General features: G+C 41.9%; 1 protein-coding gene across 2 annotated transcripts in view; it reads left to right on the top strand.

Annotated features, from left to right (window-relative positions):
- The window catches only part of zbtb16a (zinc finger and BTB domain containing 16a), a 152,096-nt gene that overhangs the window by 124,440 nt on the left and 15,155 nt on the right, over nt 1–12,501 (top strand). For both annotated transcript variants that reach the window (XM_032533187.1, XM_032533188.1), the window contains exon 5: nt 7,644–7,814. In XM_032533187.1, the coding sequence (XP_032389078.1) occupies nt 7,644–7,814 (171 nt within the window). The remainder of the gene's footprint in view (nt 1–7,643; nt 7,815–12,501) is intronic.

Raw genomic sequence — 12,501 nt, 5'->3', positions numbered from 1 at the left:
GCAGTTAAACATAGTCCTCAGAAATCCACCAGTTTAGAATTCCAACACAAAGAAAGCGGAAGATAACGGACATCTGGGCGAAAAGAGCGTGATTCCAACTAGAGGGATCAAAATTGAAAGATGGGTACACCAGAAAAATATTCATAACAGGTTAAACACTGAATTCCTCAAGTTCACACAACAAATTGACAGCTCTTGGTGTGGAAGTTTCAGGATTTTGAAGAGACTTCAGGGCCTTGACCAAGATTGTTTGCTTGCTTAAATTTAACCATTAGCTACAGTTTGCATGTGGCAAACCGATGCTTTGCCCAGGATGTGTGGAGTGATGTAATTTGGATGCAATACATGTCATGCAACTACTTCAACAGTATTCCTATTTCCTCATTTCTTCATCTGTGCATCACTATGTGGTGGCTTCACTTTACAGTCGATCCACACGTACATGTGTTGTTCAGAATGAAATAAAAGTTGTAAAAGGGTTCTCCATGTGCATTATGATAACGTAGTTTAAAAGCTGTCCATTTGCTCTTTCCCCCGGTGTTTCGATGGCTAAGAAGACAACAAGGCTAAGAGTTGGGAAATCTTCAATCATTTTGATCATAATAAATGAGAAAATTGTTGGTCATGTGGAAAACAAGAAATTAGTTTGAAAACACGTAGAATTTTCCCTATCTAGCAATCAGTCAGAGAAAATTCTCATGGTAGCACTGTGGTTTTTTTAGTGTTCTCCTGGGAAGACATTTTATTAGGTATGCTTTTTGGTTTGGAGGTGAATTTTCTGTTTGTTTGTCAGCAGAAATGGAAAAACTACTGGCCTGATTGGGGGCCAAGGCAAAAACCCATTGGATTTTAGAGCGGATCTGACAGTGTGAATTCCTGAGTGTCAGGGCTGTACCCTAACATTTCATTGGGGACCTTTTCCGATTCATATGAGAGTAAATTACAGAAGGCATTTATTTGTTCGCTCGTGACATTTCCCCAGTGACACCCCATGGAGGCGTATAACTAAAAAGGTGCTTGGCGACCTTTACAGAACGCTTGTGACCTGATGTGCGATGAAGCCTGATTGCAGATGAGAGTAACAACAAATACTTGTTGTCCAGACTAATCTAAAGAGCAGCGGGAACGTCACCCCTGCTGTTGTTTCTCACGCCTTCCACTGCCAACACTGGCAGGACTGTTGTGACTGGTGTTTGTGGTGACTGGCAGTTAGATGGTGGCAGCTAGCAGAGCTGAGAATTCAACAGAGCCCCTGGTTGGTTGGTTGGTTGGTTGGTTGGTTGGTTGGATGGATGGATGGATGGATGGATGGATGGACGGTTGGTTGGATGATTGGTTGGTTGGATTATTGGTTGGATGGATGGATGGATGTATGGATGGTTGGTTTGTTGGTTGGATGGATGGATGGATGGACGGTTGGTTGGTTGGATGATTGGTTGGTTGGATGGATGGATGGATGTATGGATGGTTGGATGGATGGTTGGATGGATGGATGGATGGATGTTGTGACTGGTTGTTGAAACTTCTTGTAAAACAAGAATAGTCCGATAGCAAGAGGGGAATGTATTTTCACTCTGTGTGCTGCATGTGATGCATGTTTTCTCAACAAGAAATGAATACTACTTTATCATATTCAAATTTTAGTGATGCAACACACTTGAGTTTCCTACATTAAATGAAATCTCTGGAAGTTTGAGGGGTCTGCCTGTTAAAAGGAAGTTTTTCCTCGCCACCGCCGCAAAAAATCTGGAAAGTGTCTTGAGGCAACGTGTTATGTTTTGACACTATAAACATAGTTAAATTAAAGCTGGTGAAGAAGTCATTACTATGCTCCTTTTTAGGTTTATACTTGTATTTTGGGTTTCAACTCTGCTTACTGTTTAAAAACTGAATGTACCTGTATTCACGCTCTGTCTGAAACGAAAAGCCCAGTGTGCTCTGATTGGCATAGGACTTCTCAAGTCCTGGTGGATATACTCAGAGTGGGGGGGGGGGGGGGGGGGGGGGGGGGGGGTATATTCTAATGATCCTTCTTGTGACACAGGAAGGGGAGCCAAATCTGAATCCCATGTTTTCTGATCTGAGTAGCCCAGACTGTTGTGTGTTGGTTAGGCACTATGGGACTATGATGGGTGGTTTAAAAGCATATATGTGTTATATGTATATGCCTTTAAATCACTCAAGCCACTTAGTAGTTATTGTTGATCTCCCACTGAGATTGAATTGAAACCCCTACAATGAATGTGGTTGTGTTAGGATACAGAAGCCTACATTTAGTCCCTCTCTCTATAGATAAACTATAGCTTATTATAGATTGCTATTGACAAGAGCAAGCAGTAACAGAGGTTGGGGGCTGTGGTAATGGCCTGTAATTGAACACCTTGTGCTGAGGTCCCGTTGCTCTCTGCCTCATTAACTCTGGCAGGTCCTCTGTTCAGCGCGCTCCATTGCAGGCCACAGTCGGGACGCATTTAACTGCCTTGACTGCAGTCCAAGAAACACGAGCCTTTCAGGACGGATTTGAAGCAGAAGTGCAAGGACTGCGACGCTCACCCTGATGCATGTATCTGAGTTGTTAAAGTCGAACATTGTTATGGTTTTACTTCTCACCTCCTTGTGAGTAAGTTGCCTGAAATTACTGATTTTCAAATAAAGTCAACCTCAGTCGCTGCTCTTTAAGGTCTAATTCCTCTTAATAGAGCAGTAAATCTCAAAAATTATTGTCAAGACAAACCATAAAAGGAGTAAAATCACCCATTAAGAAGTTATTGTAAGAAATTGAAGAACCTTAAGGTACTCCTGAACTTTTACAGAACATCAACATTTTTACAAATTTTGCAGTAATCTTTTTTATTTCTTAAAGTGATATAATTATGTTATTTATGTATGTATTTATAGTATGTTTGTATGTACAGTATGTATGTACAATGTATGTATTATTTGATTCTCTAATAATGTTAAATTTGTTTTTATGTATGCCCCGTCAACCAAAACAAATTCATAGTAAGTGCTACTTACCTGGCAAAATATATTTTTCTGATTCTTGTGGCCATTGGTGGTACTGCTTCTTAAGCCACGTCAACATTTGATTGAGTTTTTGAGCCATGGTGGTGGCATTTTTAAAGTTACACTTTTTATAGTTATAAACCTTAACGTTTTAGTCCTGGTTGGTTTGTTGTGTCCAATGTGGTTACTAGTGATAACAATAAGAGTTCCTTTGGAAATGAAAATCTAATGCATTATAAGTTTGTGTTTGAGGGCAGAGGTGGGTGCTCGGTTCCCCTGGTCAATGCATTCTCATGAACGGTGATTGATATAGTACAAAAATGTATGCACGCCAAGATGTTAGATATTGTACAAAACCAGATTGGGGGACTAGGAGAGGGGTCTTTGATCCGGGTACAAAGCACCGTCGTTTCAGCGGTTTATTACAGTTATGTTTAGGCGACCAAAGGGGAGCATTAATGTGGCTACAAAAGTTAAGTTTAGGCACCAAAATGACTAAGTTTAGTAAAAAGATTGTGGTTTGGATTAGAACACTCCCAAGGAACATGCATTTCCTGCGTGAAAGTCTTTTGTTTTCCCCGGGAAACGAGCTCCGCTCCCTGGCTTAAAAGTCCTGTGTTTTATGACCCACACATACTCCCCAGCCTCCTCCCTATGTATTCTTATGTAATTGAAAGGCTTACTAAATATAGTGCTTAACGTTTCTTAGCTTTTTGAAGGTATAATTCATGAAAACAGGCTGCCCTTTTGCACATCGCAAACAGTAAAAGTGCCTACCTTTGGCCAGCCTCTACCCCATTTCTCTACTCTGTGCCCATCCGGCCACTGTCACCTCCCATCGGGGAGTATTCCTCTCCATTACCGGCCTATGTCCGTCCTCCACTTAAATAACAGCAGCCCTGCCACTCCAGGCCCATTAAGATACTGCCGGCACTGCCGCGGCCACACACACAAACAGCCACAAGCTGCCCGAGCCTTTTATAAATAGATGGCGGGAGAAGGAGAGAGAGAGCTGGTTAGAGGAGGTAAATTATTCCAAAACAGCCAAACAGGACTGAGACTTAGAACCCCCCCACCACTCTGGCGACTCCAGCTCCTCCTTTCAGGTGTCACTTTGGGCTGACTCAATTTTACACTGTAATGGACCTCCTGGGTCAACTACTTTTCTCCCACCTTTCCTTCCTTTTTTATCTCTCCACTGCTCTCTTCATCTATCAGAGGCCGACAACACCTTTCCTCACTTTCCTGCAACGCACACATACACACACAGTATTCCCTCCACTGACGGTATAGTTTGCACCACTTAATTTTGTCTAACACTAATCAGGGTTCGCACTGCACTTTACTACCAACTGTGGTTTGCAGAATGGGGAAACGATAGCAAGTAGCTTTCCACATACTGTTAAAAAGCATAAATGTAACATCTGCGATGTCACCCACAGTTTTATGAAAGGATCTTTCAAAGCCTGTATTTGCGTTTACTACCTACCACCATATTTGACGGTTGCTTGAAAACTAAAATTCACAATGTCTTCACGCAAACATACGTACAGTACATAGTCTACATACAAATGAGGATCTCGCTCAATGGGCCCCGAGACTAAAATAAAGGTATGAAATGAAATACAGATCTTGTCTCTCACAAGTCTGGAGCTTGCAAGTGTGTTTGCAGTAACTATACGGAGCATCATGTGAGCAGTTATGACCTCCGCCAAAAAGTTTGTTTTCAGTTTGTTTGCGTGTTTATTGGTTGGTTTGTCATTGTTATTAAAATTATGAAAAAATACTACAGACCCAATTTTTACGGGAACTTTGTGGAAGGTTGTAGCATGGGCCAAGGACAAACCCATTACATTTTGAAGAAGGATCCGAATGACAAGGCAGATACACAACTTATTTTTCAATTTTGATACCATTGAGAGATAGAGCATGGCCCTGGCGGAGGTCCGCTCTCTCTGAGTGCCCTTTTTTTATATTATGTTGCTACAATACCGCTGTTATTGTTTATTACCAAAGTCATATGTTTTAATGCATGTTTTTTTCTTATTGAAGTCGTTGTAGTGGTCCATGTGTGGCAGTCAGGGTATTAAACATCAGACCTTTCTTGAAGACAGAAAACATCCAGTTGTGCGTGCATGCGTGCGTGTGTGCCGGTATGTAGGTTTCATATTTCCACCATATCCACGCCCAAGCCTAGACCTTAGGTCACAGGTCTGATAACCTTTTACATTCCAAACCTTGTTTTTTTTTCCTCTAATTCCAAAATATCTTTCAATCTCTTTCACTTATTATGGCTGGGGACCACTCAGGCCATTTCCATGATCTACCCCTTCAAATAACAACAATGGTGTGTTACTTTATGACTTTAATGTGGGTATATTATTTGGTCTGGAGAAAGACGTCCTCTGCTTCCACTGACAGAGCTGAACCACGAAAAACTAAGAGAAGGAGAGCGCGGTAGACAATGACAATAGAAGTGAAGAGGAGGCATGCCTGTCAATCAAAGCCTCTTCAGTACCTGGAGTCCTAGAGGGATTCCAGCAGCAATCGACCCCAGTCAATAACCTCTTCATTGATCAAAGCAGAGGAGGAGAGGAGAAAATCACAACACAGGAGAAAACTAGCTTAGCACTAATTACATGTATGAACTAGTCTGCATTTACAATTGAGTCTGCATCTTGTCACTGAAAGGTTTTAAATGTGCTGTTATATTCACAGTGTGCCTCAAGACTTTTGGTTAAAAAGTCCAATGGTATGGAAGAAGGGATGCAGTTTACAATCCCAATTTACAAAACAGGGTTGAGAACTTGGTAGTTAGCATGAGACGAGTAATGGAATTTACCATTGCTGAAAGGTAAAGAACATCACATACAGGACCAGGAAGGTGGGACCTTCAAAATCGCTGAATCAATGTTTAAATCAACCGAGTTGTGCCCAATTTAAAGACCCATGCAGTATGTATATTTAGCAAAAAAGGTTTATAACATACTAGGGGTGTTGAATTTGCCTACTGATAATTGAGTTTTTCAAGCGGAGATAGAATAAAGAGGGGAGATCATACAGTATATCTGACTGCTTGACTTTGCAATATATAATAATATTAGGAGGGGACTCATCAGGGTTTCATCGTGATATCGAATCAATTCAAATCATTGACAGGATAATCGTACTTAAATTGAATCGTGAGACCAGTGAAGATTCAACGTACCAACCTGTTCACTACAAACATTTTCATATCCATAGCCTAAAAAAAAAAACATAAAGTTTATGCAGACCCGTTAATGTTCGAGCTTGCATGAATGCGCTCAGCAAGTGTTCTGTCAATCGGTTCCTATAGAATTAAATATATCTTGTGTAAAAGTATCTGGCCTAGAGAAAAGGTCAACGGATCGCCTACATGTTAGGAATCATCTCCACCTGTGTGGCGGACGGATTAGTACCTCAGGCTTTCAGTCATGAGTGTTCAACAAGGATCTAATACAAAGTTCTCCACTGCTGCAGACACAGCTGCTTTCTATACTGTGCAAGACTAAATGAAACCTAGAGACAGCGCTTAAGTCAGAACGGGAAGATTTGTCAATATTTATTTCACTCCCCTACATGCACCAAAATTAGATTTGTTTTTTCTCCCCCTGTTGGTTTGTACATCACCGTCCTCTACTGCCAACTGAATCTCTTATCTGTACTTGCAATCCAGCAGCTCTTCTCTATCCTTCCTGCTAGTATCATCCTCCAGCGGTGCATCTTCCCTCCATCCCTGTTCCTCAGCGTGTAGAGCAGCCGAGACAGTGATTGATCTGGCGTGGAGGCTGTCGTGGGCCCTCCTCCTCCTCCAATGGTTATGAACATGAGGCGGGCTGCTCTTCATAGATTTTTAAATTAGTGTCAGCTTTGCCCCAAAGATGTGTTATTGACTGATGAAATAGAAACTGAGCTCCAAACACTCAGTCCTTCCCTAGAGTTTTCCCCAGCCTGGTAATTGAAAAAGTGTGAAGGGAGTGTGTTCAAGGCAACGTGCGCCTGTGTATGTCTGTTCCTGTGTTTGTGTGCTTGCAAGTGTGCACTCTTTATCTCTGCTGGAGAAAAATGCACAGTGCTCACTCGAGTCAAGATTCGATTGAAGTATTGCATAGGAGATCTTTATCTCCTACACACCCACCCTGAAGCATGAGTACTGTGTGCACCTTTAATCCTATAAATACAGTTTGCTTCATGTAAACCTATGAAGACACTTTTTTTTTTTTTAAACTGTGTGTCTGAGCCCACAACATCGCACCGTTTTAGTGTATCCTGTTTTTTGATCATTGTGTGCATGCATCAACCTTTAGCGGGATTTGTTTGAGCAAAGCTTGCATTGGTTGTCTCTGTGGCTTTATCTTGAAGTACCGTAGGGGAAGGTGACAACCACTGGCTAGTTCCACAAAGACAGCGCTCTTTTTCCTGCAGTGTAAAGCAGAACTCTCATCTTTATTACACCTAAGGTCTGGACATCATTAAAAAGAAATGCAGAAAGACCGAAAGAACCATGAAATCATGAAAAGATGACCCAATAAATCAGTGGCTGTTGGTTTAACAAATGCAATCCTGCTTCACGGATCTCACCACTAACTCAACCTGTTGTGTGTTTTTCTCTGCAGGCTCGGACATGGCCATATTTTGCCTGCTTTGTGGGAAGCGTTTCCAGACCCAGACGGCACTGCAGCAGCACATGGAAGTCCACGCCGGCGTTCGCAGCTACATTTGCAGTGAATGCAACCGGACTTTCCCCAGCCATACTGCACTCAAGCGTCACCTACGCTCACACACAGGTCAGTGGAAGCACTCGCCAGCCATCTTCACTACGGCGGTAGGGCCTAAAGTTCATCCCTGGTTTAGAATGAAAGCTTTGGTGTGCTCCGCGGCGTATTCATTTTCAGCTCATTCAAGGGAATCCCTTGACCCTTCCCATATCAGATGGGAATGTATAATCCCCTCTGGGTCGACTCACATTTTAACTCAAAGTATTTGAACAAGCCTCTGAGAGACATCATTATCAGATGTCCAAACCATCACACCTAGCTCACTTTGACATGAGGGAGCAGTCAGGTCTTATTTTGCACTTCTTGTGTAGTCTGAGCTTCTCCCTCTGCCCTTAATGCCTGTGAAGGAAAGTCTCTCGTATCCACAATCAAGTGGCACTCACTATCCAGAGCTTAGACCACAGGTGAGGGTTTGGAAGGCAGACTGACTGACACATCAAGAGCCTCATCTTCAAGCTCAGCTCCCTCAGGGCCATGATAAAATGATTGGTTTTTAACCTGTTTAAATATTGACTACATTAAGGAGAACAAAAAAAACAGACCCAGGTCGTAAAGATCCCACATTTCCTTTTTTTAATTTGCCATACGTGCTAGCTCCTACTAAACCTACTAATAATTCATTCCTCCCGGTCCAACCCAATTTACATCGGCGCCTCAGGTGCACCACTGCAATGCTGCAGCAGCAGCACCGGTTGGGAATTACTCAACTCTGTTGGTCATGCTCAAATAAGAATTTGCACAAAACTTGCATCCCCATTTGTGTCTGCCCCTTTCTTCTCTAAGGAGCACAATTGGATTTATTCAGTGTCTACCCATAGGCGTAATGTAGAACCCCCCTTAATAATCAAAACTGCCTGGAGTAATGAAGGCAGAGTTTAAATGATGTGGTAAGCAAACACTTTGTAAGATGTGCATAATTCCCCCCCAAATAAAACCCCATCCCAAAACAGGTGTAGTGTTGTGAATCTGCACAAAGTTTCAACAGTACATTTACATAAACAAAGACATTTGCATGCAAGAACAGACCCAAATTGTGCTGCAAATGCGGAAGTACCTTAAACCTGCATTTTATTTGAATTCCGGTAGGGGGCGACACGTGCGGTTGCAAAAAGGAGGTTGTTTTTAGAAATCCGTGAGAAAGTGACCCACTTCTCACTTGATTTATTACCTCAGTAAACATTTTCATAATGAGTTTATGGTCTCAATCGCTAGTTTTAAGTCTTCTGTAATACAGAGTGATGTTCATTTTTTGAATTATGGCCTTATTGATTTTAAATCCGGTGATAAAGCAGGGGGTGTTTTAGGGCGTGGCTATGACGTGATTTCCAGTGAAAGAATGTAACGTAACGTAGCGTGTAAGGGCTCCTTCATCACATCCACAACCACGATGGCTGTGCCAGTGACAGCAAATTTGACGACATATAGCAGATCTCCACAAACCAATGGGTGACGTCACACATGCTCTGTCCATTAATATACAGTTTATTGTTAAGTCTGAGTTCTTCCGTAGATGAGCCACGCCAGGATTCTTGGTAACATTTCAGGAGAAAATCAGCACTAAAACCTCATTCTTGAGCTGTAAATACTTTTTGTTATGACCTGTTGTACCTGTCAACCTCTGCTTAAAGACACTCTAAACATTATGACATATTATTATATTGCATTATAGCGAGTTATGATTATCATCTGCCCCTGAGTCCCAGGTTCCCAGAGCAAAGCCCCAGGTTCACTCTGTGGCAGTAGGACTTTGCTATGATGATTCCTTTTAGCTTTGTTTGGGTCTATGGAAATATGCTTCTCTAATACACAATATCCACTGACATGATAAAGAGCTTAAGGTGTGACCTGCTTTATTGCCTGATAATGTGGCCCCGTGTTGAAGAGGGTCAGTTGCACAAAAGCACGTGTTTATTACATATATAACACACATTACATATTATTGACACGTGGAACAACACAAAATATTCCACACATGCACGTATTGTCGGTCATTTCACATGTGACAAAATCACGGTATGGGAACATGTGAATTAAATGAGACATTTCACATGTATATTTAAAATGTATTCCATGAAATGTAAACTTTGTTTTCTGATTTTCCCATTTTGTAAATATCTAACTAGTCACACAAAAAGCCCTAAATCTTGGATGGGCGTTTTTGTATACAAATGTTGAGCTCAAATTTTCATATGAATTTTCATTTTCCTCTAACAAATAGGTTCTTTGGGCTTTCTCATAGAAAGTCTTATTACCACCTCCCATCCAGGTGTGTTTGGGTAATAAAATAGCTGACCATGAAAACAGTGAGGAGCGCACAGCCACAATAGGAGATCACCTGAAAAAAAACCTAACACTCTGGCCCACAGCAAGGGTTGTCATTGACAAATATATATCTTACAGTAAAATACAAAGTAAAAAAATGTTTTATTTTTAGGAAATTGGCGTGAATTATGTTATCTGCTCCCGAGTTACATTGGTGTGCTGCAGTGTAGAGCGAAATAAACTGCATTAATTCAGGTCAACACCAAATGGATTCTGCAGCAGTCAGACGCAGCTTATTTACAGTGAGTATTTTTTTTCAGTTTTTTTCTTTTTTTTCCTGCAGCCCACTAGTAATTCTCTCAGTGCTGGCTCTCTACTGAGGCGAGGCCGGGATACTAATACATTGTTGTGAGGGAGCAGAGGTAGCCTGACGGATGCTGCTATTCAGAGTGGAGAGAAAGGAAGAAAAAAAAAAAAAAAAAAAAAAAGTAACCATGACAGAATATGAACACATGGAAATGAATCCCATTTCACCGGCGAGGGATGGATGCTTTTTTTTTCTTCCCCATCTCTCTCTCTCCCTCTCCCTCTCCTCCTCTTTCCCTCTCTTTCTCTCACCCAGCCGCCTGTCTGCGACCTTAAATAACAGTCTCACTGTCAGAGCCGATTTAGCTCACCGGCTCACGGATAAATATTTGAAACGAAAGGCTGGGAGATGAGAGCAGTCGGCCCTATTTACAAGTCAGGCGAATACACCATTAGTATGTGATGGTGGAAGGGGCTGAGGGGTGGGGGGGCTGTGGACCAAGCTGCTTGAGCCGCCTGTACAGTAGTAATGCACACATCTGCTCCATCTACCAGACATTGGAGAGGACACAAGCAGCGTCTCTGATCCACCTGCCCACCCGGGCGACGCAAATGTCACCTCGTCTGTGGAGCAGCAGATGAGACTTTGCGCCGCGTCCCGCTGTGGCCGCGCGTTAAATCACAAGGAGCCAGCCGCAAAAGCAATCGTTTAAATATGATGTGGAGCCTTTTGTCAGGGGATTATAAAGTCAGCATCTCGCACAGCCATCATGGGCACCAGAAAAAGGTCCTGATTTACCCTCCAAAAAAAAAAAAAAAAAAAAAAGCAGAGACATGGTGTTCCTTTAAATTTACACTTTGATGTTAAAAATCTCATTCACACTTTAGTTGGTAATAAGGCAAAAATAACAGGCACAGCCTCAGAGAATCACCTTCTCCAGCCTTCACCTTTCATACAGAGACACATGTGTTCTGCCTTTATCCGACAAAGTCCATCCAATGTGGACATCTGTCTATATCCATCTCACAGGTTTTTGTGTCCTACATGCACCTTAACTCCTTTGTTGCTTTGTTTTTTCGTTTCTTTCCAAGTTTTCAACATGCATCCAAAACACAAAACAATGTCTCATTAACGAGGCTGTAGCTTTTGTCTCAGACGTAAAGAGGACACAATAAAATCGGGGACTTATCAACCCAAGCAATATGAAGCTTTTTGTAATAATGTTAGTCCAACAAAGAATATATATATATAAATGAAACAAAAATCTGTGTAAATTGCTGAATCAAAAATGCACAGACTTGGGGCGACGTCACCCAGTAAGAGCGTGCGCCCCATGTAGGCTCAGTCCTTTGCAGCGGCCCAGGTTCGAGTCCGGCCTGCAGCCCTTTGTTTCATGCGTGTCATCCCCCATCTCTCTCCCACCTTTCCTGTCTATCCACTGTCACTATCAATAAAGAATAATAATCTTTAAAAAAAAAAAAAAAATGCACAGACTTTTGTAATTGGTAATTCTATATGTGCATCTTTACTAATGAGCCCTGTCTTGTCTTTGACTGGTGTTCAATTACAGTGTCTTTTTTTTGGAAAATATTTACTACAAAAAGCAGATTAAATAAGTCTCTGGGGTGTTTTTCCCCAAGACAATACGCAAAGTAGTTGGAAGTGCTTTTTTCCACCCAAGTGTCCACTAACCTTCTCCTAACCCTGCAAACAGCCCCAACAAGCACCCCTCCCAAAGGTGAAGGCTGGCTGAATGTGCCCAGGACCGGGGGTTATTACTGCATGCAGAGGCAGAAAGAGTAGATCCTTTACATGCAGCTACTTTGGCGTGTTGTTTGGGTGATCTAGGCCATGGCAGTATTACTCTTGGTTGTTTAGTTTCAACACTAACGTTATCTTCTTCAGATCTGATTCAGCTACCTGTTGAACCATCTACAAAGTTTTGTGTTTTGCACTCTGCTTTATTCTCACTTATTGTTTAAAAAATAGATATCTTGCCACTCAGCTGGGCTTTTAGGCTACGGAGCCCCAGAGGTGACTTGGAAGGGGAAAAAAAGAAGTTCTGGGGACAAAATCTAAACTCGAGATCTCAAGTTTAGTGTTTGTCCCCAGTACATGTTTTTTTTT

This window comes from Etheostoma spectabile, chromosome 13 (assembly GCF_008692095.1).
Source record: "Etheostoma spectabile isolate EspeVRDwgs_2016 chromosome 13, UIUC_Espe_1.0, whole genome shotgun sequence".
Lineage (NCBI taxonomy): Eukaryota > Metazoa > Chordata > Actinopteri > Perciformes > Percidae > Etheostoma > Etheostoma spectabile.
This window is presented reverse-complemented; position numbering and strand designations above follow the sequence as displayed.